Source organism: Pleurodeles waltl, chromosome 12 (assembly GCF_031143425.1).
Source record: "Pleurodeles waltl isolate 20211129_DDA chromosome 12, aPleWal1.hap1.20221129, whole genome shotgun sequence".
NCBI classification, from domain to species: domain Eukaryota; kingdom Metazoa; phylum Chordata; class Amphibia; order Caudata; family Salamandridae; genus Pleurodeles; species Pleurodeles waltl.
The window spans coordinates 149596195-149624042 of record NC_090451.1 but is presented as its reverse complement, the minus strand read 5'-3'; the positions used below and the strand labels follow the sequence as shown (position 1 = coordinate 149624042).

At 44.7% G+C, this 27848-nt stretch overlaps 1 protein-coding gene across 2 annotated transcripts in view; it reads left to right on the top strand.

Annotated features, from left to right (window-relative positions):
• The window catches only part of PELP1 (proline, glutamate and leucine rich protein 1), a 244783-nt gene that overhangs the window by 155899 nt on the left and 61036 nt on the right, over positions 1-27848 (top strand). For both annotated transcript variants that reach the window (XM_069216298.1, XM_069216299.1), the window contains one exon: positions 18097-18152. In XM_069216298.1, coding sequence (XP_069072399.1) covers positions 18097-18152 — 56 coding nt within the window. The remainder of the gene's footprint in view (positions 1-18096; positions 18153-27848) is intronic.

Genomic DNA, 27848 nt, shown 5'->3' with positions numbered 1-27848 from the left:
CGAGTGTTGAAATAAAAAGAAAATAAAAAATTAGTAGTACAAAAAACATTGTTTTTATTTGCAACATATTGTTACGATAGCTGACGTACAAAATCATTATACCTTTACATCTGATAGACCCTTATGCTTGCGTGAGAAATATAGGGTTTGTGGGTTTTCCAAGAACTTGAGGTTCCCAGAGCCAATAACCGAACTGTATAGGTTAAAATATAAATAGTGACAAATAGGTATCCAGGAAACCTGTGTATTTCTCTTTAGAAGCAGTGGTTATTTGCACATCTCTGAATTTGTGGGTACCCATACTAACGTGAATTAAAGAGCGTTTCTCTAAGTGACTTTTTTCTTACACAGTGTCTTACATTTGGAAAGCACAAATGCAGAGAAATTTTGTTGGTAGTAACACGTGTTCTGCAATTCTGTGTTCCCCCCAGTTCTTCTGATAAAAATGGTGCCCCACATGTGTGGGTAGGGCAACCCACGACAGGAAACATCCCAAAACTCAACAAGGACACATCACGTTTTTCCACTGAAAACTGACCCCTTTTTTGCAATGTGCCGAGCTGTGGATTTTGGGCCCTGGCTCAGCTGGCACCTAGGAAAACTTAGCACACCTATACATTTTTGGAAACTAGACACCTAGAGGAACCTGGCATGGGGGTGACTTGTGTGACTCTCACTAGGTTGTATTACCCAGAATCCTATGCAACCCTCACACTTTGACTAAAAAAAAAACACATGTCAGATTTCTGTGGTGAAAAGTTCTGTAATCTGCGGGAAGTGACAATCAACCTTTCACCCAGCATTCCTCCAAGTCTTCTGATAAAAATGGTACCTCACTTGTGCGATTAGGCTTAGTGCCCGCAACAGCAAACAGCCCAAAACACAACATGGACACATCACATTTTTCCCCTGAAAACGGACCATTTTTTTTGCATTGTGCCTAGCTGTGGATTTTCGGCCCTTGCTCAGCCAACGCCTAAGCAAACCTAGCAAACTTATACATTTTTTTGAAAACTAGACAATTTAATGTGGTGGAAAGTTCTGGAATCTTCGGGGAGCCACAAATCTCCTTCCACTCAGTATTCCCCCAAGCCTTCTGATAAAAATGGTATCTCACTTGTGTGGCTGTGCCTAATGCCTGCGACAGAACAAATCCGATCAAGGTCAGTGAGGGTTCCTTTGCGAGGACTCCCATTAATGTTGGTTTAGTGCCCGCGTCAGAAATGGATCAAACTGAGTCATATAAGTGGGGCATCATTTTTATTGGGAAAGTGTGGAAATGCTGGGTGGTAGGAATTTCGTGGTTTCCTTCCGATTCTGGATGAATATGGCACAGACATACAAGGAAAATATGTGATTTTAGTCAAATTTTGAAATTTGCTGGGCTTTGTGGGTAAGACAACTTGATTGCATTCATGAGACGCACACCCTGTACTACCCTGGGTGTCTAGTTTATGAAAATTTCAAGAGTCAGTAGATTTTCCCTAGAGACAATGTAGACCCTGGCAGAAAAAGACTGTAAAGACGAATATTACTGCACAACCATTTATTCCTCAAGTACATACATATACTGGTTGAATTTAGCACAAGGGTGAGTGAAAGGTTCAAAATGTAAATTTTAATAACGAGATTTCAGAAAAATGAACTATACTGTTAATAATTAAAAAATTTAAAAACTGAGCCAATGATTCACAGCTCGTGGGCTGTAAAGCTGCAACAAGACACAGACTGCTTTCCATGCCATTCACACACCTTTCATGCATGACTCGCAAAAAACCATCCACACCGCCAACCGCGGGCCCAGCACATTACAACACTCATATCAGCAGACAGCTTCATTCAAGGGCCCATCACTTTCATACGCCAACATGACTGACACAGCAATCACACCAGCTGGCAGCTGACAGATTGTGGAGTGGCATTTGGCTGGCAACGTGTGTAGTGACCAGCAGCAAGTCACTACACACAACATCAGCCAAATGCCTGTTCTCACACACCACCTTTCAAGCGCCAGTCCATGCACAGGGTGCCAGCCAAGCGGCAGTCCATGCACAGGGTGCCAGCCAAGCGGCAGTCCATGCACAGGGTGCCAGCCAAGCGGCAGTCCATGCACAGGGTGCCAGCCAAGCGGCAGTCCATGCACACGCCCCGGCAGCCAGGCCCCAATCCATGCACACGCCCCGGCAGCCAGGCCCCAATCCATGCACACGCCCCGGCAGCCAAGCCCCAATCCATGCACACAGCCAAGCCCCAGTCCATGCACACAGCCCCAACCAAGTCCCAGTACATGCACATAGCCCCAGTCCGTGCGCACACCGCGCCTGCCAAGCCCCAGTCCCCAGTCCCAGTCCGTGCGCACACCGCGCCTGCCAAGCCCCAGTCCCAGTCCGTGCGCACACCGCGCCTGCCAAGCCCCAGTCCCCAGTCCAAGTCCGTGCGCACACCGCGCCTGCCAAGCCCCAGTCCCCAGTCCAAGTCCGTGCGCACACCGCGCCTGCCAAGCCCCAGTCCCAGTCCGTGCGCACACCGAGGCTGCCAAGCCCCAGTCCTAGTCCGTGCGCACACCGAGGCTGCCAAGCCCCAGTCCCCAGTCCCAGTCCGTGCGCACACCGCGCCTGCCAAGCCCCAGTCCCAGTCCGTGCGCACACAGAGGCTGCCAAGCCCCAGTCCCCAGTCCTAGTCCGTGCGCACACCGAGGCTGCCAAGCCCCAGTCCCCAGTCCCAGTCCGTGCGCACACCGAGGCTGCCAAGCCCCAGTCCGTGCGCCTGCCAAGCCCCAGTCCCCAGCCCCAGTCCGTGCGCACATCGCGCCTGCCAAGCCCCAGTCCGTGCGCACATCGCGCCTGCCAAGCCCCAGTCCCCAGCCCGTGCGCACACTGCAAAACTCAGATAAAATATATTGACCCCCCAGGGTAGCGACCCTTGCCCAAGGGGTCTCTCCACACAATTTCATTAAGTAAAATCCCTGCCATCTAGTGGATTTAGACTGTGCGCGTGGTGACGTCACCAGAACGGCAGGGTCGGACCGAAGTGCTTCCACTGCTAACCACAGTCACTGCATGACTGATACCTCTTCTAGACTGAGACAGACTGACACCATCCCCACATTCAGAAAGTGGGGCATTCTTGCACACTTCTTTATTGGGAGATGTCACTATAGTAAAAATGGCCACTCTGCTGCGTTATTAGTTACTTTGTTTCCAAGCATTGCCTTATTCAGCATTATGGAAGAATTCCTCTATTCAAGGGTCAATAATCAATGCAGAGACCTTCATTCTCCTCTATCAGTCATGTGCTTTAACTTTAGCTGACTAGTGTGATACTCTTCTGTGTGGAGTGCACATTCAGGCTGTTACTCCTTGTTCTTTATTGGTTGAGATCTTTTCTTTCAAACCAAACCCTTTTGCTGACCCTCATTAAAACCTGCATGACTCTTCTTAATTGACCAACAACAACTGTAACAACGGCCTTTATGTGCATGCTGTCAATATTCAGATATATATTGGGATCCTGTAAAACAGAAGTGATATGCATGATTACCTCCCATGAGTTAAAAAATGAATGAGACAGTTGGCTGTACATCAACTGCACAAATCTAAGCTAGCTCTTAATTGCTTTGATTACCAATTGGGCCACTTCCTAACAACTATGACCACCTCCTACCTCTTCCTTACATAATCAGGATTGATCTTTGAAACAAATTTAGCCTTTTCCTCTTGGGTACATTCATTGACCAGAAATATACTCTACAAACTCCATCTAAACTTTACACTGAACATCGGCTCACACTTTTAATCTTTTTTTTTTTTAACTTCCCCTTGGTGCTCTGGTTTTCTGTGGCATCCTTGGTCATGTAAGCATGTTATAAAAACTTTAAAATGAGATAAAGAGATCATTTGTGCCTGTGTATCTTTTGAAAACCCTATATTCTGCAGATGTAGAGTATGTGGGTGAACAGGAAACACAGAATAGCAATAACATTGATTTACCTAAAACTAAAAAAAAAAATGAATAAAAAGAAAAAAGAGGAAGATGATCATTAGCTTATCTCAGCTTTACTTTTGAGCACATCTCATGAATTAAACATGAGCTGTTTTCTGGAAAAACACAGAATGCCTTGATCTAAAGTAGCCTCCCACAAAAAAGGATCCATTCAGTTAGCTACTTGAAAACTACAGTTTAATGCTTACGCCTCTGTAAACTCAACTAAGAAATTAGATAGGCATTACAAAAGGATTATGCATTGTGACAGTACTGTTTGCCACTACTGATTGACTGCTGATGTCATAGGTCATTAACTGGCCCCTAATGACTTCAGCCAGCCCTCAAAAACTCTCCTCTGTCTCGCATGAAACCTATGAACCCTTGACTATCCTTAGTGAAATTTAAGAAATCCAAAGTTAAACTTCATCTAAACCAATAAACCCTGAGACCCTGTCTCTCTCAGAGCTCAGAAGTAACCATCTTAGATCCTTGACTGACCCCTACACTCCATTGACTTTAGGGCCCTCTGGGGTGGTTGGACTCACTCATCCAGCACTTGGTACACCCTGAACCTTACTGTCCCTTACACACTCCATTGACTTTAGAGCTTATTCTGCCAGTGCTTAGGCTCACTCATCCAGCTCTTGGTACTCCCTGATGGAACCCTCAACATTTCTTCAGCCCGCCAGAAGTTACCTGCCACTGGCCCATGGAGGACCCAAGACACCTTTAGCTTATCCCAGGAGATGCTTACTTAGAAATGTGAAACCCTCAGGATTTTCAGCTGGCCCTTAGAAATCCTTCAGGCCCCCTGCTGTTCCTCCACCCCACCCTCAGCAAACAAAGTCCCTGAAAGGGCGACTGGCCGTTAGCTGCTGTCCCTTTGTCCTGAAAATCACTTTGTTGGCTCTGAGACTCCGTCTTCTGAGCTTTAGGCCTCTTCAAAGCACCTCTTGTAGCCTTTAGACCCTCATTTTGAGCCCTAAGAGATGTCAAGTGCTTTCACTGTAGCCCTTCTTGTGCCTCTACTAGTACCACAGAGCCCAGGTTGTTGTCTGCATGCCCTCTGCTCAGTGAATCCACAGGCTTCTGCACTGACACTGCAGCAAGTCACTAAACTAATATTCAGCACCAAGTGAAATCCACAGTTATTTTCCACTATGCAGGCACCTTTTAAATTTTAACTTGTTTGTTCTTTTTTTTGAAGCTTAATTTATACTTTTAATAAGTGATATAGAAATAGGCATAAACGTTTTGGCATGATGATTGTTTTAATTGGAGCTCTTCCTCTAGCCATGAACAGTGACAGTTTTATTTCAACAGTCCACGTGTGATCATTTTAGCTTCCACAGCTCTATAGTGATCTTTGCTGTGAAGACCCCCTCTGGTTTTTAATCCCCATATTTCCTACTAATTCCACCAGCATAGTAGAATTTCCAAATCTGGTGTCTCGTGGGCCGAGATGAGTGGGTAAGGGTGCAAACATTCCTTGCTACAGATTTATTCCAAAGAACTGGGCACATATAATAATGTTGTGACTAATTGGGGAGTTGTTAGCACCTGGATACCGCACAATAAGGGGATACATTGTGCAGCTACAGCGCATTTGTGGGTATGATACTGCCACAGTATGCAAGTCAGTGCTCGATGACTGTAGTGGAGAGTAAGCGGTACAGTTGGTATACCTGCTTGGCCCCTCTCGAAATGGCATATGACCTCGACATGGATCTGTGAAAGAAAACAGGCAGTCTAGAAAGATCATAGGAGTCTAACTTATTTAATGCAAAAATATAGCTAGCAGCAAAACTTTTCTAAATACAGGGTCATTGGAAGACCATCTGAAACTTTGAAGCGTTAAACTGCATTTTGTATATTTTTACTCTAATTTTTTACATTTTTCTTCAATGCGGTTAGTTCAGAAAAAAAATTGATTAAATTGAAACACAAGGTATTCACTAAAGAACAGGTTTATAACTGAAGGTTTATAAAGAAGACACAGTAAAGAGATGACTTCCCTAAATCTGCAGTTTAGTCTGTTTGTATATGTCAACTTCAAATTGTGGCTACATTTACTTGAAAAGAAAGGCTAAAAGTATAACTAGTACAACATGGCGGTGTGTATGTTAACTTGCAATAATGGAAAGACCTTATTATCACTTTAAGCAGGTATAGGAATGATTTTGCATGTGTTAATCCAAGCAGTTATAAAATATGGCATTGTATCTGATATAATTCTGAACCTGTCAGACGTTTGTGCTTACAGCAGAGATTCAAGTTGAATCATGTAATCCCCCACCCTATTGTCTGCAGTGTTTTCAGAAAGAAAGCCTTTTCAAGTGAATTAAAGGCCTTCTCAGCATCTAAACAAACTACTGCCTTGTTCAAGCCCGAGCTCAGTTGGTGCATCATGGCAAATAAGGTCATATCATGCCACATTTCTTGGTATGAATGGCTCCTAAACTGGGAGCATCAATCTTGACATCCAGGGATTAAGCCTAAGAAATCCTGACATCCAGGGAATAATCCTAAAACATAAAGTAGTACCTTGCTGCATACATTGATGAATGATAGTTTCCTGTAGGACAGAACATGCAATATTTGCTGGGTTTAGCGTGGTCCTAATGAGTGCTTCCCTGGTTAAGTGTCAGGCGTCCATCCACAGTAGTCTCCTCATATGCAGCCATCGCACATGGACCAAGCAAGTCATTAAGTCTCTAGTGCCTTCCCGCTTTCAAAATGGTCTATAGGTTTTATTTTTACTTTAGCCAGTCATGTTGGCTTCTAGAGTGAGCTATATGTCATCTCTTTCCATGCCAGCATCACATCATTCAAATAATGGGCAATATTGCAAGTTGTTGCTTCAAACTTTCATGTAGTTAACTTAGCTTAAAAGTTATTGACTTGCGACTTAATATGTTCATCCCCAAATACTCTCACCTGGCAGCAAAAATCCTACTTACTGATATCAAGGAACACAAATTTTCTGTCCTCTACCAGGTGTTGCTGTGCAACCAACCTGACCCAATGGTCTTGGTGAGGGAGGCGTGGACACGAGACCTGGTACCGCTGGAGGATGAGGACTGGATTGAGGCAGTCGCTGCCCCCTAGAGAGGTGATAATAGCTTCTTAGTTTCAACTGATCAGCTCAAATTGTTGCAACGCACATACCCACAAACACAATTGTTAGAAATGGGATCAGTTGGCTTGGGAGGATGCGTGCCCTGTAGTGACCCCATAGGGGGCCTACGGCATGGGTACTAAAGCGGGTCCCCTAGGGCTGTAGCATGTATTGTGCCACCCTCAGGGACCCGTCACCTATCACATGCAGACTGCCATTGTAGGCTGCATATCTTTGTTCGGCTAAAAGTGAACACACAACATGGCACACAGCCTGTGTGCCATATCCCCTAACACTGAGAGCAATATATGTAAGTCACCCCTACAGTAGGCCTTACAGCAGTAAGGCAGGGTGCCTTATATTATATGTGTGGACATATCTGCAAGAGCAGATACGCCCCTGCTATGTCTTTCGATTCATAGACATGGTAAGTGATCAGGGAAGCCATTTTACGTGCATGTGCTGGTTAGTGGTAAATACTAGTCCCCAGCTACATGATGGCTTCACTGAAAATAGGGATGTTTGGAATCGAATATCTTGTATTAATAAACCCTCACTGATTCCAGTGATGGACTTAATACATGCACCCAGAGGGCACCTTAGCGGTCCCCCCTGAAAAACTTACTATCTACCCGTGTGCTGGCTGACTAGTTTTAACTGGCCTGCCACCAACAGACAGGTTTCTGACCCCCACGGATGAGAGCGGGCTGTCAGGAACAAAGCCTGCTTTGGCAGAGGTGTTAACACACCCCTCCCAACAAGATGACCTGCAAATCTGCATTCCAATGCAGGGTGCTTCAAACAGGCTTGGCTTACCGCAAATCTGGCTTCCCTCAAAAGGGAGATGCCACCCCCCCGTCCCAGGGCCCATTTGACACCTGTATAGCCTGGAAAATTAGTAGTAAGGAATGCGTGTCTACTCTAATATCAGTTTCACCCCTAAGGTGGGCTGTCTGATGTGGACACAAAGTTTAAGAGTCTACCATTATGGTGATGGCAGAAATAGGAACTTTGGGACAGGGTTATTGTGATGGCTAGTTGATCAAGAGCACAATGCAGCACCTGTGTCTGTCTGGCACACACTTTTACTGTACCATCTACCTGCTGCACTAACTGATTTTCTCCATCAACATGGGCAAATCCCACCTCCAACCCCTACAAATCTAGCCCTTTCTGGTTGCAGTACTTAACTTAGTCACAGGGAAAGCCTACCCCAGTCCTTTATGCATTCAAGCTTTCCAAACACTGCTCCCTCTTTTTCAGCCAGATCACCAACTGACAGTACGAACTAACATGTGTCTCCTTGGCATGATGGTTTCCTGTATCGCCATAGTTCCCCACGCCAAGTTATATCTGCGCCCATTGGTCACAAGCAGAGGGTTGCTGGGAGGCTCAAACATTGATCTTTGGTTGCACTGTTCGCTCTCTCCAGTGGTGGAACTCCACCAATCTATTCCAGGGCAGGCCCGTCTCTCGACCTGGTACTGCAGTTGACAATCACAACAGACACTTCCCTTAATGGGTGGGGAGCTCACTTCAGTGACTTGACTGTGCTGGGCACCTGGGCATCCCATCAGCAGGGTCTCCACATCAACTATCTGGAACTACTGGCGGTCAAGCTAGCACTCAAACCGTTCCTCATTCATGTTTAACTTAAGGTGGTCCTTAGTTGCACAGACATGACTGCCATATGCTATCTTCAGAAAGAGGGTGGAACTCACTCACCACAGTTCTTTTCTTTGGCCCAGAGCATTTAGCTGTGGTCGATCCATCAGAGTTCATCTCAAAGCAGAATACCTGCCAGGAGTGCTGAGGTCTTACTTCCATTAGACGGCCACCAATCTGGACATTCCCTCATCGTGGTAACCTCAATCTTCTTCGCCGAGGTTCCCCTTCAACTGCTATTCTTTCTGCTATTTGAGAGCAGGTTTTAGAAATCTTCGTAATGCACTGTGCATCATCCTAGAGGCCGCCCAGGCCCTCTGGCTGTCTGCCAGAGTCTCTTCCCGGTATGCCATAATGCCCTCATATATGACCTCTAGAGTAGGGGAGCTGCTCTGTTCTTGTGAGTAGTGTCCTGATCCTTCATTAGCACCCAATAAATGTGTAGTGAGATACACAGGGACTGATTAATCCTTTTTAAGTTTACTCCTTTACCCCCCTTTTCTCTGTTGATTTCAAAGATCCCTTTTGACCCCACCCCCTGAACCTCTACAACCCCCAAGCCAACTTCCTACAAGAGGACACACATTGTTGGATTCTCATTCTTCATATAAAATGTTGGAATACCCTTTGGCAAAATGCAATAAATATCCAATGTTCCTTGGAAGTCAGAAATGAAGTAACGACCCAGATGTTCCCAGAGAGATGTTCCAGAATTGCCCCAGCCAGTGAAGAGAGATGGTCTCCTACACAGTGACAGCCAGGGCATCCGTTAACTTATCACCTTACCCACCCAGCAATCAGAACCTGCTACCCTCACAAGGTTGATAGGCATCATCTCATGCCAGCATCTCAATATTCCACTCAAGGCAAAAGCACAGCTACACAACTATAGCAATACAAGAAAAACAATCCATTGTCCATAATATACAACACAAAAAACACTTAAAACACAACCCACGCTTTCATTTGACACCTGTCTAACCAAATACAAAAATAATTGAAGGCGTAGGTGCTCTGTCACTCACTTTCTTTGTTCGTATTCAAACTTAAGTTTAGTGATGGGATAAGAGTTCCTCTCTGGTCATCATGCACAATGCTAAATCAGGTCCCACGTAGACCACAGTGCAGTTCAGTAGACTTCAAACCAAGCACAACCTACGATCTAGCTTCCTGCCTGATGGTTAATGTCCTTCAGAGCCTCATCTGAGTAAGACGTGCTATGTAATTGCACATAAAGTACAGTAACTATTTTCATAATTTGTTGATGCTTAGATTCAACCATAATTTTCCATAATACTTCAGTGAAATCCAGGAGTTTTATGCAAGTTGAAAAACAATGATGTAATGTACTTAGGTAAGCTGAAAAGCAATTGTGATTCTAAAATAGTGCCTCTGCTAAATACATAGCTACAGTAAATTGAAAGATTTTTTAAATCCTCAGACTTTTATCTGAGGTTTTTGAGGCTTCTTTGTTCCAAGTGAGACCATTTCTATGTCAGGACTTATTTTCCCTGCATTGATTGGCCATCTGGTATACGTCCATGAAGGCTATTGTGTTGTATGCAGAACAGTTTAATAACTTTATGAACTCTAAAAACATCAAGCATAGCCAACGAAGGCAAGTATCCAGTTCTCTAGTGTTAATTGTGATGACTTTTATGGCACAGCAACCACTCATGGCATACTCTGGGTTGGGTGGCCAGTAGCCACTGTCTATCTGCAAGGGGTAAGCTGTGAGTGTCCCTCAGCCAGCTATATTGGCAAACAAAAGTACAGCAGATTTTGAGATGCATGATTCTCAAGCTTACTGTGGTAAAAATGCAAAGTAGTTAAGACAAATGTCACAAGGCAGGACGGCACAACTTTACTGTGCCATGCAGGGGCCTGGACGTTCGTCTTGCAACATTAAGACACTGTACCTAAGTAGGTCTTTGTAGTATTTGCAGTTGCAGCCTTTATCTAAATTAATTTTGGAAAATTTAAAGATGTGCTAAAACAGGCAAGAATTTCTCAAGTTTAAATGCGCATAGAAAAAAGTAGCCTGGTGTAGATGTGAAATTTAGTATCATTACCCTCAACCATTTTTGCTGTATCCTTAATATTAGCATGGATAAACATTTCACCTGGGGCTCCCCTTACTGTAGTGGCACCACCACCTTAAAAATGTACTGGGAGTGTCAGAGACCTGTAGGCCAACATGATTTCACTTTAATGCTGAAAAACCCAGCTATGACCTATGAGGAATTTGACCAGTAATCCTGGACTTCCCTTCCCAGACAGGACAGATAACCTTGCCCAGTTGGCACCCTTGCATTTTGGGCCTTCTACATGTTGCAGGGTTTTCGATAAAAATTGGGCTTCCTGGGTAAGAGCCCTGGGAAAATACTTGGGAAAGTAGTATAGAAGTGTTAACTTTTGTAACATGCACTTTAAACGATTATCACTTTCATAATATGACTTAGAGTTGATTTGTTATGGTGGCTGTCATCTTTTTTGCCAATAAATGCTATTTCTGATTGCCGCTACTGTAAAGGGATGCTTTCCATGCCTTAACATACTAACTAACTAATTTGCTCAATCTGACCAGGAAGCACGTGTGTTTCTTAGGGTCCTTATAATTGCACTCTATTCCGGATGTAAAGAATATAGCTTCTCAGGTATATTAGGGTTCATAAGATGACTTGGCAGGGCATTTAGAACCTGGCCTGACTACAGTTTTCTTTGCTCCTGAGGCAACCGTCTGACCCTACTTGACTTTCCTGCTCGGCCTGTGACCTTACTTGACTACACTCCTTAGCCTCTGAAGACGAGAAGTTCAGTTCTTATCACTGGGTGTTTGCTAGGTGGATTCAGACCCTTTCCATTCTTTTTAGCTTAGGAGTAGTGAGTGATCAAAGTACGGCACTCATTGGATCTTGGATGCTTAGTCTGGCATGCCACTGACCTAAGTCCTTACCCTCTTGAACTGCTAGAATTAGATTCTAAGTTGTATAATATTTGTGTGTGACAACCCTCCACTTTCTGCAGGGATTTGGGGTTTTAAGTGCAGACACTAAGCAGTGATATTGCCTTGCAGATAATTCGGAGCTCCTAAAATATGACCAAACCTGTATATTATGTTGTTTTAAAATGTAACCTATGTTTTTGGCATTTGTAGAGTGCACCATCTGCCATTACTGTACACGCAGAAACATCACTTTCTGAGGATATATTTTCTAAATAATTCAGAGCTTTCCATTACAGGTCAGAGTCTGAACTATCCTGGGTGAAAGTTTGTGTATTGTTCTCTTCTCCTTTTTTTAAGACTGTATAATGTATGCATGAATTGTGGGATAGGGAGTGGAAGTTAAATGAAAAGTTATAATCTGAGTTTATGTTAAATGTTCGCGTGGAAATGTTATGTTAGTTCCTGGTGTATTTCTGGTTAAGGTGAGAAGGGGCTGGAGAACTTTACCAGTTTTGTAGACATCTATATTTAATATGCAGAATCTGGAGGCTTGAGATTCTGTAAGCTACAGGTGGATGAAAATGTTAGCCAAAATGTAAAAGGGGCAGAATGTGTCCAAATTTGTAAAAAAATATTTTGACTCGAAGAAAATACAAAAAAAAAAAATAATAATAATGGGGGTGGTTGAAATAAGGAAACTACTTGTGTTTGGGCTGTCTGCTTCTCACCAGACTAAAACGTGGTCTGGGATGGGGCATCTTATGATTATTATTATGATTATTATTATTATTTTTTTTAAACATCAGTTATTCTATTTATTCACACACTGCTTCCTGGTGGACATAATTTCCTCATGTGTGTTCTTGTACCATCCTTATCTGACAACACCCAAATCATCTTCTGATTTACTTCTTCATCACAGCTCCTTCAGTATTGAATTGTCTTCCTGCTTTCAGTCATTAGGTTGTATTGTGGCCTTTCGTGTTAACTTCTTGTACAAGTGAGCGCCTCTACTTTCCCTCCTCACTATTACTTATCTCTGGTCATTTCTCTCCCCCAAATAACCTTGATATTTGCCTCCTTGGTATACTTTTAGCTCTTCTGTGGAAAAAAATAATTCTTCATAACCACTACAGTGAGCAAAGCATGGCATCAAATAATGAACTTAAGGAAGATCTACCTATATATCTCCTTTAATATTGCTAAAAGTGTCACTAGCTCATTAATACTCTGAAGAACGGGCAACTGTAGTCATCTTAGGTGACCTCTGCTATATTCCCCTGCCCCACCCAACAAAGTTGAAACCTTCACCACTACAACCTTGTATGACTTATCTATATATTCTTCCACTACGTCGAATCACCAGCCAGCTGAATGGCTTCCAATGAGAATTAGGACTTCATACAAGCAACAGATGCTTATGTTAAAAGATGTGAGTGATACTGCCAGACTACCTGTCTCTTTTTGTCCCTCTACAATCCAACCCAAAGCTTTACAACATGCAATTTATAATCTCCTAGACACCCCCACACCCTCCATGTGCCTCTTGGATGTTCCAGTCTCAGTCCTTTTAATGGGCCCTTTAGACGGGAACTATCGATCATGCACGACATTCTCTCCAGGAGTACAAAAAACATTCAGTTGTCATCTCCTGCAAATAGAATAACTCACCCACTTACACAGTAAATATTTATATTTTATAAATGTCTCAGTACTAGGGATAGGTACTTAAATCAGTTTAGTCTTTGACAATGCTATCCACGTCATGCCGGCTCACTGTTAACCACTGAATCACACTGCTATATCTGTGCTGTTATTGCTTCATTTGGAAATGTCAAGGGTGCTAAATAAAAAAAAAAAAGTAAATAATTGGACAAATTGTTCTCTAATACATCATCTGTTGTGCCTTTTGTATTTCCTTTATTTGTGCATTTTGGTTTGCTGCTTTTGTAACACTTGACACGATGGTCTATTGCAAGTCTCCAATCTGCTTCACTTTTGGATTTTACATATTTGATTCTTTTTCTTTTTGCGAATATCAGAATATGTATCTATAGTTTAAAGGACTTCTAAGCTCAGCAAATATCTAGCCTTGAGACCTTTCCCCTCCTAGCAAAAGCATCAGTATTTTTGCTCACCATGCCACCCCAAAAAGTGGGCAAAAAAACTGATGGATGAAACCCAGATCTGTGACTGGGGGTGAATGTTTGATTTGTTCTGCATTCCATCGATCATCTGTTTTTTTGCTTTTGTCGCCCCTTGTGGGAAGGGTATGCCCAGACGTGGTCCCTTGCTCACTGTGCCAGTGGATTCAAGCTAGTCCTGCTGATTAGGGGTGATACCATGAAGCCAGTCCCAGGATGCTTGTTTCCTGTCCAGAGAGGACCTGCCATGGCAGTTCGGACTGGACTTTTCCCATGGGGAGTAGGGTCAAGGCTGACTTGCATATTACTGGGTCCAATCTGGGGTGGCATGGTTAGCAAAAAAACGAATGGATTAAACCCAGATCTGTGACTGGGTGTGAATGTTTGATTTGTTCCACATTTCGTCCATCGTCTGTTCTTTTTTCCTTCTGGCAAAAGGCAGATGTCTGATATAAAAATAAACTTGACCAGACCTAGGGATCTGACTTGAGTATAAATACACTATTGATTCTGCTCTGAGAAACGAATTAGGCATTGAAGGTGATGATGAGGCTGCCATATCTAATAATTCACAGTGAGTAGAGGGTAGCTTGATGTCCCCTCTAAATCTATAGAGCACATTTAATATTTTGATTTCTGAGACTGATGGGGTCAGTTAGCAGCATTAATAAAGACACTTAGGCCTGCCTGTTTGTGATACATACCTTTTATTTAATGATGACAAAAGATTTACTTTGAGAGTATTATGAAAATCCACTTCATTTATTAAACTGGTGGGCCATATCTGATACAGACATCTAATTGCAGATTCTTTACCTTAGAATTTTCCCAGGCTTCAGTCTGGATCCAGAGATTTTTCTCAAGCAGTACTCTTGCACCCCGTAAAGGTGGCGTTGATTGACTTTGTGTCCGTCCTCTGCGGTGTCCACGCTGGAAATGATGTTGCGGGTCCTCTGTAGGTGCCACCAGCTAGTGCTGACCTTAAGAAAGAGCCACCTTTTTAGTTCCTTTTTTCCTTTTTTCAACTTTTTGTCGAAGATTTTTGAGTGTCTACACGCCTAGTGAGTCAAGGATGTCTTCTCGCAAGACCGGGTCCTATCACTGGGTGATGTCTGTGACGTAGTTGCACCTCGTCTGCCTTTGGTGTCTGGACACGACCATGACCTGAGGTCGCGCTCCGAGTGCTGGGCCTTGAATCTGAAATCTTTGAGGTAGCGGTCCCTAAAGCTCATGGTGGCCCAGTGCTTGGATCAGATTATATCCCGATCTCAGTCGATAGGAAGGTCCAGATCTCAGTCGATAGGAAGGTCCAGAGATCGGTTGCGGAGCGTTGTCTCCCCCTCCCCCAATCGGCCTACTCAAAGTCCTTGGAGTGATCAGGTAAGTTGAGGCACAATAAATAGTTGAAGAAGAACAAATATTCTTCAACTTCACCCCATCCGGCAGCTGACTACACGACGGACAAGGAGGGTTGTTGCTCTAGGCCTCTGCCTGCATCTGAGTCAGCTCCATTCCTCCCTGAGTTTTCCCGGATCCAGAGCAACCACTTCCCAACTAGAAGAGTTTTATGAGGACATGGCCCTCATTTTTTGGCAGTCTGACTCTGCTGGAGCGGCTTCAGGCCCCGCTGTGTCAGAAGGGGCCCCGTCGGGTTCTGCCCAGGTGGCTTTTGCCTCTACATCGGGGGGGCACCCATGGATCTGTTCCTGGATCTGAACCGGCATCAGTCGTACCCCCTGACCTTCCCTGATGGTAGTTGTGACGTAAACACTCCTCGTGTCGGCCATTCTCCCCAGGCGGTGTCAACCCCATCCTTATTGCCGACTCTTACACAGAGCCAGACCGGAGTTGTGCACTGGCGATCTGACAGGGGCATTGACGCCCATGTCGGATCCTGACCCTTATTCTTATTGGTTGGGTACAGTGAGGAATGGGAGGGGTCGCTGGACCCTTTGGAATACCAGCTCCAAGACCCAATGGATTGGCATACGGACCTGAGTGAAGCCAGTGGTCTTGATACTTCCCCCCAGACACTGGTATGCTTTCTCCCGCTACCGTGGCTATGAAGGAGGGAGTGTCTTACTCGATGGTGGTGCAGAGCACAGCAGAGTTTCTGAGCTTGGAGCTCTTTGCAACTCTTTTCGTCTCGAATGGAACTAAGACCTCCTGTACGCCTTTCCGTCCATACCACTTCTGCCCAGAGTTCTCAGAAAGATCAAGAACGACCGGATCCTTGTGGCTCCGGACTTGGCAAGAAGGATCTGGTATCCTGAGCTGTTAAGCATGACAATTTATCCTCTGATCAGACTGCCCTTTCAGGAGAATCTTCTGTTTCAAAAGCAGGGGAAGGTTATCCACCCAAACCTATCCAGTCTCCGCCTTCTTTCATGACAGTTGACAGCTTTCGACCTTTTGCCCGAAGTCTGCAATGTAATTTGACAGCCAGGCATCCCTCCACCGAACCGGTATACTCCTGTTGTTGGAAGAAATTTGTGGCATGGTGCACAGACAATTCTGTTGACCCTCTTTATGCTCTTCTTTCCAAGGTTCTATTGTTCATACTTTCGTTGGCCCAGCAGGGCTCTGCTTTGGCACTCTCCAAGGTTATTTGTCTGCAGCTTCTGCTTTTTTTAAGGTTGCCTGATCAATCTTCTTTGTTTAAATCTCCTATTGTAAATAGGTTCCTTAATGGCCTTACTCATAGGTTTACTCTGTTCCTATTCATTATGGGGACTTGAATTTGGTTTTGACATTTCTGATGTGTGCTCCTTTCGAGCCTCTCCACAATTGTCCTCTCAGGCTTCTCACTTTGAAATCCGACTTCCTTTGGCCATTACATCTGCCCGTAGGGTGAGTGAGCTGCAGGCATTCTCATTTAAGCTACCATACCTTTCCATCTATCCTGACAAAGTTGTGCTTTGTACAAGGACCTCCCTTCTTCAGAAAGTGGTTATGCCCTTCCCTGTAGTCCAATCGATCACCTTGCATACTTTTTACGCTCTGCCCCCCGAGGAAGAGGAGAGACTCCACCATCTGGACGTAAAAAGGGAATTGGCGTTTTACCTTGGTCGTACCAAAGAGTTCCGGGTGGATGTTCAACTCTTTGTTGGTTAAGTGGGGGCAGAGAAAGGTCAGACAGTGCAGAAGAAAACCATCACCAGATTGGTCATACTCTGCATTAAAATGTGCTATGCACTGACTGAAAAGCAAGCTCCTAAAGGTTTGTGTGCTCATGCTACCAGAGCTAAAGCTGCAACCATTGTGTTACCATGCGGGGTTTCAGTCTGTGACATCTGTCAGGCAGCATCATGGGCATTTCTGCACACCTTACCAAATACTACTGCCTGGACAGTTGGGTCTATAGAGACGGTCACTTTGGCTGTTCAGTCCTGCAGGACTTTCTGGTGTGGTCTTAGTTCGCAGACCCAACTCCGGAGATGGTATTGCTTGAGTATCTATTGTAAGGTAAGCCAATCTGCAACTAGATGTCTCTACCTCTATCCTTTGCTAACGCCTTATCTGGTAGAGACAATATCTAGGTGCATATTCCTTAGCGACCCACTCATCCTCCCTGTTCTGCCAGCTGATTTGTAGGGACACGGTTTTCCCTTCCAGGTCCTTAGTTTTGACACCCCAGTGGTCAGTGTTCTTCATGGCTCTGCGCTTCTGGCATGGAAGGTTGTGATAAGAAACTGATGTCAGCGCACCTGGGTTGCGCCTATATAGTGCCCGAAGCCTTACGTCAAAGCGGATGATGACAGATGCGGAGCTGATAAACGCCACCTAACGGTGGGCAAAGGTACTGCTCGAGAAAAATCTCTGGATCCAGACTGATGCCTGGGGAAATTTTAAGGTAGGGAATCTGCCACTACATATTGCCTCTACTGGATAAGGCATTACCAAAGGTAGGTAGCTTGTCCGTTAAAAAATATTAGTTTGTTTAACTTGCAATTATAAACTTTTCTAAATGTATAAATACCCATGGTGTTAAACACATGTTGGTTAAGAATAGAACAAAGTTTGTTTTACTGGATTTACCTTTCACATGTAACATGTTGACTTTCTTAAAGAGTATCTCAGTGAAATTCAAACCACTTTGACTGCAACATTTTACATTGGAGGATGTTTACCTTTTGTAAATGCCTTTCTTAATGTTCATTTAAATGCCCCTGGAAGATTAATGAGGTGCTTCTGAACCTTGTTGGCTCAGCTAATATTTTCTCATTTCTAATTTTCAGTGTTAAGTCGAGCAATCCTGCTTTCTGGAAGTTTGATAAAAGAAGAGACCCACAGGGTGAGTGCTGGGCTAGAGACTTCTGGTGACTGATGTAGAATGTTCAGATGGTGCCATGGGTTGGTCAGCAGCATAAGTGGCAGGGACAGAAAGAAGAGGTGCATAGGATGAGAGTAAGGCTGAAGATATTTGGGTACATAAGAGAAAGATGGTAGTGAACGTATCTGATATTAGGTTTAATATAACAAAAATGATAAGTCGTAATTTATGAAAAATAATCAACTTATTTATAATGTGAAAAAAGAATGCCATCTACAATAAATAATTTACAGAAACTGTAATGATTATAGTGTAATCCTACTCACTTGAAGAAGGGTCAGTAGGGATCAGTTATTGTTCATTGGTTATTACAAAGTTCTTGTAGTGGGGGCAACCAGAAAAACAGTTTTTCAAATAAAGTACTCCATAAGTATGTATTCAGTCTTTACTATTTCTTGTTAGATGCTGGAAGGCGGCATAGATTCCGCAGATTTCACAGTTACGTGATTGGCATTTTTTTCTTTCTTGATGATGAAGATTTAGGGAGAAATGGGCTTCACTGGATCTTAAAATTGTGCTAGAGCTCCCTCAGCTGTCTAGTACAGAACGTGTGGATGGGGTCTGGGGTATAAAACTGAAACATTCATACAGCGTGAATGAACCCTTGGCTACAAGTAGCGCATGCAATTCAGAAAGTTGCTTGTACAGTTAATCCCTGGCTGTTGTTGTGAAAATGAGCAAGGGTGTTTGTGGATAGGCAAGTGAGGTGAAGAAAAGGTGAATTCTTTGCTTAATGGCATCAAGAGTTGGCAGAGACAAAAACATTAGATCCACAGCGCCTTTAGCGATGACCTAATGAGTCAATGAAAGTAGTTGGAGAACAGAGCAAATGCAGAGGGCAAGTGGCAGACCTGGTCTTTAGACATCATGTAAAGTTGTATATTAATGTTAATTAACATAACATAACATAACTGAGGCTAGATATGTTTTCCTGGGGCGAGCTGCAGACTGTGCAGATACTTCAGGAAGTTTGGATTAGATGAGTAAAATGCAGTCAAAATGGTTCTTATTAGTGAGAAACAAGGAAATATCTGTGTGCATCTTAACTTCTTCAGCTTTAAACTGAAAACGGATCAGAAAACATGACCAGGCGTTCATGGAAGTAGGTTGTGGCTAATGTATAATAGAAGAAACCCTGCACCAGTCTTATACTCTTATTGATGTATATTATTACACAGGCACAGTTTGGATCTCTGTAGTTAAGGTTGACACTGCAGTCCATAGGAAATCCATTTTTTTGCATAAAAACCTCTTGCTTCTGTTGACCGTTTAGTTGATACAACCTTCCAACTTCAACGTTTCAGTAAGCTATATATGTGGTGCTGGTTACAGCTCTAGCCCTGCATTTCGATCTCTCTTCGTTTCGAGTTTGCACTATGTCACACTATACCATTACCAAGATTCAACTAATTGTAGAAGATGACCCCCCTCAAGTTCCCCTGCCCTGGCAGCAATATTTAAGAAGGCTGGACTCTCTCCTTGTCATACAAGGTCTTTAGCCTGCCCAGCATAGCAACAATGATGATGAGGCAGAAAACCTGTTACCTTCTCAAGATTCTGATGCTGGGCTGTATCTCAGCTTTCAGAATGCTAGTGATCTAGAATTTATGAAGAATGAGTACTAGACTATACATTTATGTAAGCAACCTAAGAAAGTGTATTTTTTACAGTTGTAGTAAGGAGGGCAGGAGAGGTTTTGGTACTGACTCTCCCCACTTAAGAGACTAAGGTTAATCTCTTGCTTGAGATTTTTGACCCTGAACCTTCTATTTCAGTACCTCAGTTGCAATTTAACATTGTGTTGCTTAACCTGATTATGGCAACTTGATTGAGGCCATTTTCAGTGCTGGTGATTAATTGCTCCATTGCTAAAAACCATAGACCAGATCCTGGAGACTCGTAAGTTCCTACCATGGAATCCCCTTCCCACTGGAAAGTCTTTTTCCTTTGGTACATCCTAACTCATTTCTTGCAACCCCTCCCAATATTGAATGTACAAGAATTGATGCAGTTGACAGGATAGTTTCTCTCTAACCCCTTTCGGGTGCTCTTGCGTGGCTCATTAAAATATATCTATCTTTTTGGGGTGCTATAACAAAATCCCCAATCACGTGGCGCGGAAGATTTTAACAGTGTTGCCTAAACGTATGTTTATCATCTTTGCACCAAAGGTACAAGATGAACAAAATGCACATAACAAGACACTTTCCTCTAGCCTTGACTCTACCAAGTTAGTTGCTCAAGCAATGTACTCAACTGTGATTACCATTGACAGTGTTTGTTCTCTAGGGTTTCCCTTGCTAGGGATTCTAAGAGATTGTTCAACCTTCATTGTAGCTTTTGTTGTACACATTTCTGCCTTTGATCCTGCTGATGCTGAAAACCAGACAAGACTGGGATTAAAGTCGGATACTTCGAAGTCCTAGCTCAGAGCATATGCCCTCCACTTCAGCTGCCTGTTACGGGGGATCTGCTCTCAGCAGCAGGCCAAACCTTTTACACCCAAACGTTCTGAATCTACAACTTTGGGGAAATTGAGTGAAATCCACTAAGAGGTTTTGATCTTCAGTTGAATGTGGTGGATGTCATTCTGTCTCCTTGCCACCCCTCCACCAAATCTGTATATTCAGGCAGGTGGGCAAAATGTGTCACCTGGTGTGACCAGAATCAAGTCAACCCCCTACAGGTGAAAACTACCTACTTTTGCCCTTATCCTTGCAAGGCTGTTACTTATCAGCCCTTTTGGCCTTTCTTTATTTTGACTGATCAGCCCTAATTATTCAGATCAGTATTTACATCATTTTAAAAAGTGTTTCCTATTTGTCGTCCCCCTCCCCCTCCCCCTTTTCCTTCATTATGCTGCAGATGGAACCTTAATTTGGCCTTTATCTTTTTAGTGTGTTCCCTTGAAGCTTTTTCACTGCTGTACTATGAGGCTAGACATTGAAGACTGTTTTTCTCATTGTCATCACTTCTGTATATTGCATCATTGAATTGTTGGACTTATCTGTTTAGCTTCTGTAAACTACATCTTGTTCTGACAAGCTGGTCCTTTCCTCCAAAAGTGATGCTACTTTACCAAGTGTGCTGTCCATCACACTCCCTACATCGTTTTCTCCACTGCAAGGATGGCACCTATATGCAACTCTGTGTCTTATTGGAGGTGTTAGTGAGTCATGATAGATGCAGAAAGTGCCTCCTTGTGGCACAGGAATTATAGCAAACGTTTCCAGATAGTCTGGTGCTTGGGGAAGATTCCAAAGGTAAGAAATCTGCAGTTAGAGTATCTACCAGAAATGTGTCTGTGAAGGTAAATAACATTCATCCAGTGTATTTCAGTGGTTGGCTCTTCTGTGTTCTTGGGCAGACTCCATAGAGGCTTTACCATGCCTGTATGTGTTCAGTGCACGCCTGTGGGTTGTTCCTCCCACTCCTGGGTGTATTCTACTGAAGATTTACAATGGCTCGCTCTATCATGTACATGTCTGTGTGTTGTTCATTTGCTTGCTACGGTAACTGCTTTAGAGTCAACCTAGGGGCGACAAACACTGAAATATTCCTGGCACTGTCCATTGCTTAGGAGCTGCGCACCCAATCTGGATTTTAGGCCTTAGTTGCTTGTAACTGGAGCCTCCTCTTTACATTCCTACTCATTGGCTCCTGCCTGGTTAGTCCCTAATGAACATCTACTATAATTATTTTTTCTCTTGGGCAAGTGTGAATTATCTTCCAATGCACTTGCCATCACTGAGAGGTGAGTATTCCGCCGACATGCTAGACAAACGTGGTGACCAACATAGATTATCTGTAATGGCTGCCTTTGTCCAGGCTATGCTTGTTGGTTACTCCTCTGTCACTCCTATTTGGACTTTTGAGATAATTTGACACATCTGCCTGCATAGAGGCGCACGTCCTTGGATTGCTGCTCTCTCACCAATGAGCGGACTATTGGGATTATTTTCTGGAGATGCTGGGCTCTTAAATTTGTTTGGCATGGCTGTCGGTATCCAGTCCTTATCTGGGAATTGGAGTGTGCTGCTTCTTTGCAAACTCAAAAGAGCATTTACCTGTGGTCTAATGCATTTCTGTAGGTTGCTCATCTGCAGTCCTAAGTTGACAAAGAACTATATCCTCTGTCAGTTTGGATTGGTAGGCAGACCCTCATGCTCAGCTGTGTCTTACTATACAGGGAGTGCAGAATTATTAGGCAAATGAGTATTTTGACCACATCATCCTCTTTATGCATGTTGTCTTACTCCAAGCTGTATAGGCTCGAAAGCCTACTACCAATTAAGCATATTAGGTGATGTGCATCTCTGTAATGAGAAGGGGTGTGGTCTAATTACATCAACACCCTATATCAGGTGTGCATAATTATTAGGCAACTTCCTTTCCTTTGGCAAAATGGGTCAAAAGAAGGGCTTGACAGGCTCAGAAAAGTCAAAAATAGTGAGATATCTTGCAGAGGGATGCAGCACTCTTAAAATTGCAAAGCTTCTGAAGCGTGATCATCGAACAATCAAGCGTTTCATTCAAAATAGTCAACAGGGTCGCAAGAAGCGTGTGGAAAAACCAAGGCGCAAAATAACTGCCCATGAACTGAGAAAAGTCAAGCGTGCAGCTGCCACGATGCCACTTGCCACCAGTTTGGCCATATTTCAGAGCTGCAACATCACTGGAGTGCCCAAAAGCACAAGGTGTGCAATACTCCGAGACATGGCCAAGGTAAGAAAGGCTGAAAGACGACCACCACTGAACAAGACACACAAGCTGAAACGTCAAGACTGGGCCAAGAAATATCTCAAGACTGATTTTTCTAAGGTTTTATGGACTGATGAAATGAGAGTGAGTCTTGATGGGTCAGATGGATGGGCCCGTGGCTGGATTGGTAAAGGGCAGAGAGCTCCAGTCCGACTCAGACGCCAGCAAGGTGGAGGTGGAGTACTGGTTTGGGCTGGTATCATCAAAGATGAGCTTGTGGGGCCTTTTCTGGTTGAGGATGGAGTCAAGCTCAACTCCCAGTCCTACTGCCAGTTCCTGGAAGACACCTTCTTCAAGCAGTGGTACAGGAAGAAGTCTGCATCCTTCAAGAAAAACATGATTTTCATGCAGGACAATGCTCCATCACACGCGTCCAAGTACTCCACAGCGTGGCTGGCAAGAAAGGGTATAAAAGAAGGAAATCTAATGACATGGCCTCCTTGTTCACCTGATCTGAACCCCATTGAGAACCTGTGGTCCATCATCAAATGTGAGATTTACAAGGAGGGAAAACAGTACACCTCTCTGAACAGTGTCTGGGAGGCTGTGGTTGCTGCTGCACGCAATGTTGATGGTGAACAGATCAAAACACTGACAGAATCCATGGATGGCAGGCTTTTTAGTGTCCTTGCAAAGATAGGTGGCTATATTGGTCACTGATTTGTTTTTGTTTTGTTTTTGAATGTCAGAAATGTATATTTGTGAATGTTGAGATATTATATTGGTTTCAATGGTAATGATAAATAATTGAAATGGGTATATATTTTTTTTTGTTAAGTTGCCTAATAATTATGCACAGTGATAGTCACCTGCACACACAGATATCCACCTAACATAGCTAAAACTAAAAACAAACTAAAAACTACTTCCAAAAATATTCAGTTTTGATATTAATGAGTTTTTGGGGTTCATTGAGAACATGGTTGTTGTTCAATAATAAAATTAATCCTCAAAAATACAACTTGCCTAATAATTCTGCACTCCCTGTATTGTCTCCCTTGCATGATTGCATTAACACAATCGGATCAACACAAGGAGTGCATTCTGCTCAACTGACTTTAAACAACTTTCCACATAGGCACAATTGCAACCTACGCCCATTCAGTCAAACACTGCTATAAATCGATGTAATGCAGATTACTTCGATATCTCACTAGTCTTCCTACTAAAACTTTGAGGATCACATCCGCCAGTCACGCACAACACCAAAATGGTTCCCACATAGACCACACTGCAATGGTTCCCACATAGGCCACTGGTGGTCCAACCAACCATTCCACAATGGTGTATCGTGGCACTTTTCTGCCAGGGAGTTCGGATGTCGTATTATAAATGCAATTAAAGTAGAATGTAATACAGTGCTAGGCTGAAAACATAAAAACACCGGAATTTGTATATATCAAAGAAAATGCAACAAAAAATTGGTGTGGGGAAAGCCTGTGTCCACCTGGGCTTTCCCACCTGACACATCAAACACCCTCCCCCCACCCCCATCCAAACTCTCTCTCTTCCCTCCCTCTCCCTCCAGTCTACAATTTTGTCCTATTTCACAACTACACACTTGTGTTAAGGGAGGCGCAAAGTACTTGTTCATAAATTACATGTGTGACTTGCTTGTAATTTCAAACAGTTTTATTGCGTAATAATTATTGTGATTCTCAGTGCATTTCAGACTATTCTTGTGATTTATCAGAAGGGTACTTTCTGTAAAGCACAAAAAAACAATCATTTTTAACGTTCCTTTGGTGACTATTCATAAACAAATATGTTCTGATGGATACACCTACCTGTGGATTCCTCACCTAAAGAATTCTCCCCTTGCGCCAGCCTCGACGGAAATTTCTTCTAGCTCTGCACGTCGACGATGACGTCACAATCGCCCGACTCCACGCGACGCCACATGACGTCATCCAGGCAAGAAGAAGCCCTCGTCGACGTGCAGAAGTCAGTTACCTTTTTTCCGTGCCCGAGTAACGGTTAATTCTTCGAGGCTCACAGGAAGTTACTGTTTCCAACGATGGTTACGATGTCGCAGTCTAGAAAATCCGGCTTTAAACCTTGTAGCCAGTGCGGGGGTCGGTTACCGACCCCCATGAAAACTGCCTCTGGTGCCTTAGTTCCGACCATGAGGTCGAGTCATGCGGTTCATGTCAACGCATGAACCCTAAGGCACTTAAGGAGAGGGAGGCAACATTTTTCTTGGCTCGTCCAAGAAGAAGGAGAGGCGTCATCTGAGGGAGACTTTGTCGAGATCCTCGAGGTCTCATCACCATCATAGTGACTCTCTGCGCCGTCACGGATCTCGGCGCCGATCGAGCAAGGGACGGTCCAGATCAAGATCGGCTTTTCAGTCGGCTCGGCGTCGTCCAACGTGGGAGATAAGCCCGACCGTCACCCCTCTGCCTCCTACAACCCTGACGTCACCCGGGTCGGTCTTTGAGGTTGAGCCTCCCCAGAGGTCTGAAGGTTCTCCTGGCCAGGAGTTACCTGGACCCTCCTCAGCAGCTATGCCGGCGCCGGTGCAGCAGCAGCAACAGTACACGGCTTTCCCGACTCTGGGATCGGATCCTGCAGCGTTTTTAAACGCAATGTTTAATATTTTTGCTTCCATGACGCCGGGTGGAAATCATGCAGGTCCGTCTGGCCCTCTGGCCTATGATTTGGGTGTTCTGGCGTCTTACAGATCGGCGCCGTTCACCCCATTTTTATCTGCTGCAACTGAAGCGGCGCCGATGCCTATGACGTCGCCCAGGATGAGTACACCTGCTACGGCGCCGTCGGATTCGCCTCGGATCCGATCGACGTCTAAGAACCCTTTGGAGCCGGAGCTTCCGGCTTCGGACGGATCCGAGGTTCGGCGCCGACGAAGATCTTCTGCGTCGTCCGACGCCTTGTCGACTCCAGGCTTGGAGTCAAGACTTAAATCAAGACGTCTGGCCCTTCGACTCTTGGAGGAAGAAGAGTACGCGAGGCAACACCTGGAGGAAGGTGAAGTTGTAGAGCCCTCTGATGACTTCCAGGGACTGGATTCAGCTAGTGGCCTGGACACTACCACGGAATGGGATCTAGCTTCCCCTGGAGAGGTCACGGAGGGAGCTGCTTCATTCCACGCAGTCATTCGTAAGGCTGCAGACTTTTTGGATCTTCCCCTTCCTACCGCGGAGGTCAAGAGAAATTTATTAAGAGGTTCTGCACCCGGCGTCTGCTTCTGCCCTTCAATGAGGCTCTGCTGGACCCCATTAAGGATATCTGGCTGAAACCTGTGTCCACCGCTGCGGTCAACAGAGCGGTGGCTCGTCGGTACAGGACGGCGCCTGGGGATCCGGTGTTTCTCTCCAGACAGCCAACTCCGGAGAGTCTAGTGGTGCAAGCCTCTTGTTCGTCTAGATCCTCTCCTGCTCGTTTCCTGGGACCCCTGCGGACAGGGAGTCAAAAAAGATGGACCACACTGCAAAAAAGACCTTTTCATCTTGCAGTATGGCCCTAAAATCTTCCAATGCAACTTGCATACTGGGGCGTTACATCCATGCCCTTATGGAAGAGGCGAAGGGCCACCCTAATTTGTCCCACAAGATGTTACAGCTGTTAGCGGATGCTCATGCGGCTGTGACTCAGGTGATCCAGTCTGGATTGGATACTTCGGACTCGGTTGCTAGGGCTATGGGCACGACCATAGTTTCAAGACGGCAGTCTTGGCTACGGTCATCTGGCTTCTCGTCGGACGTGCAGGCCACACTTCTTGATCTTCCGTTTGATGGAGAGAAGCTCTTCGGCACAAAGGCTGACTCTGCCCTGGAGCGTTTTAAAGAAAGCAGAGCGACCACTAGATCTTTGGGACTCCAGTTGTCAGCCTCATCCTCCTTTAGAGGCTTTCGGAGGTTTAAAGGATTTGGAAGTGGTTCCTTTCGGGGAAGATTGCAAGGACCACAGCAATCTACTTCTACCCTGCCGTACAGATCCTTCAGGGGCAGGGGCAGAGTCCGTACGAAAGGAGCCACCTTGCAGCACTCTGCCTCTTCCTCGGGAGGGGTGCAGCAAGGAAAGCAGCCGTAGTCCTCCTCCACTCCCTGTCCATTCGTCTCCGGTAGGTGGGAGACTTGCCCGTTTTCTTCCAATGTGGGAGGTTATAACATCGGACTCCTGGGTCATCGACATTGTGAAGAAGGGGTACGCTCTTCCCTTTCGGGAATTCCCTCCTACCTTCCCTCCCCGCCCATCCTTCTGTTCGGAAGACCATCTTCTCCTATTACAGCAGGAGGTATTATCCCTATTAGAAAAAGGTGCGATAGAGTTGGTTCCCGAGCAAGAGAGGGGTCAGGGTTGCTATTCAAGATACTTCCTGATTCCCAAAAAGGATGGTCGGCTGAGACCGATTTTGGACTTGAGGATTTTGAATTGGTTCCTCAAACAGGAAAAGTTCCAAATGCTGACCCTCTCACAGGTTCTTTTGGCGTTGAACGAAGGAGACTGGATGGTGTCGGTCGATTTTCAGGACGCGTATTTTCATATTCGGATCCTCAAACCGCACAGGAAGTATCTCCGGTTTGTAGTGGGATCGCAGCATTATCAGTTTGTGGTCCTCCCTTTTGGTCTTACTTCAGCACCTCGAGTCTTCACAAAGGTGATGGCGGTGGTAGCAGCATAGCTCAGAAGAAGGGGGATAGCTGTGTTTCCCTATCTGGACGATTGGTTGATCAAGGCCAAAACTCCGGAGCTCGTGCGGTGCCATCTCCAGTCGACAACTCAATTGTTGTACGACCTGGGTTTTTCAGTCAGTGTACCCAAATCTCACCTGGAGCCCTCTCAATGCCTCCTGTTCATAGGGGCAGTATTAGACACGTCATTGAGTCGGGCCTTTCCTCCACCCCAGCGGGTCCAGGATATTCAGGCGTTGAT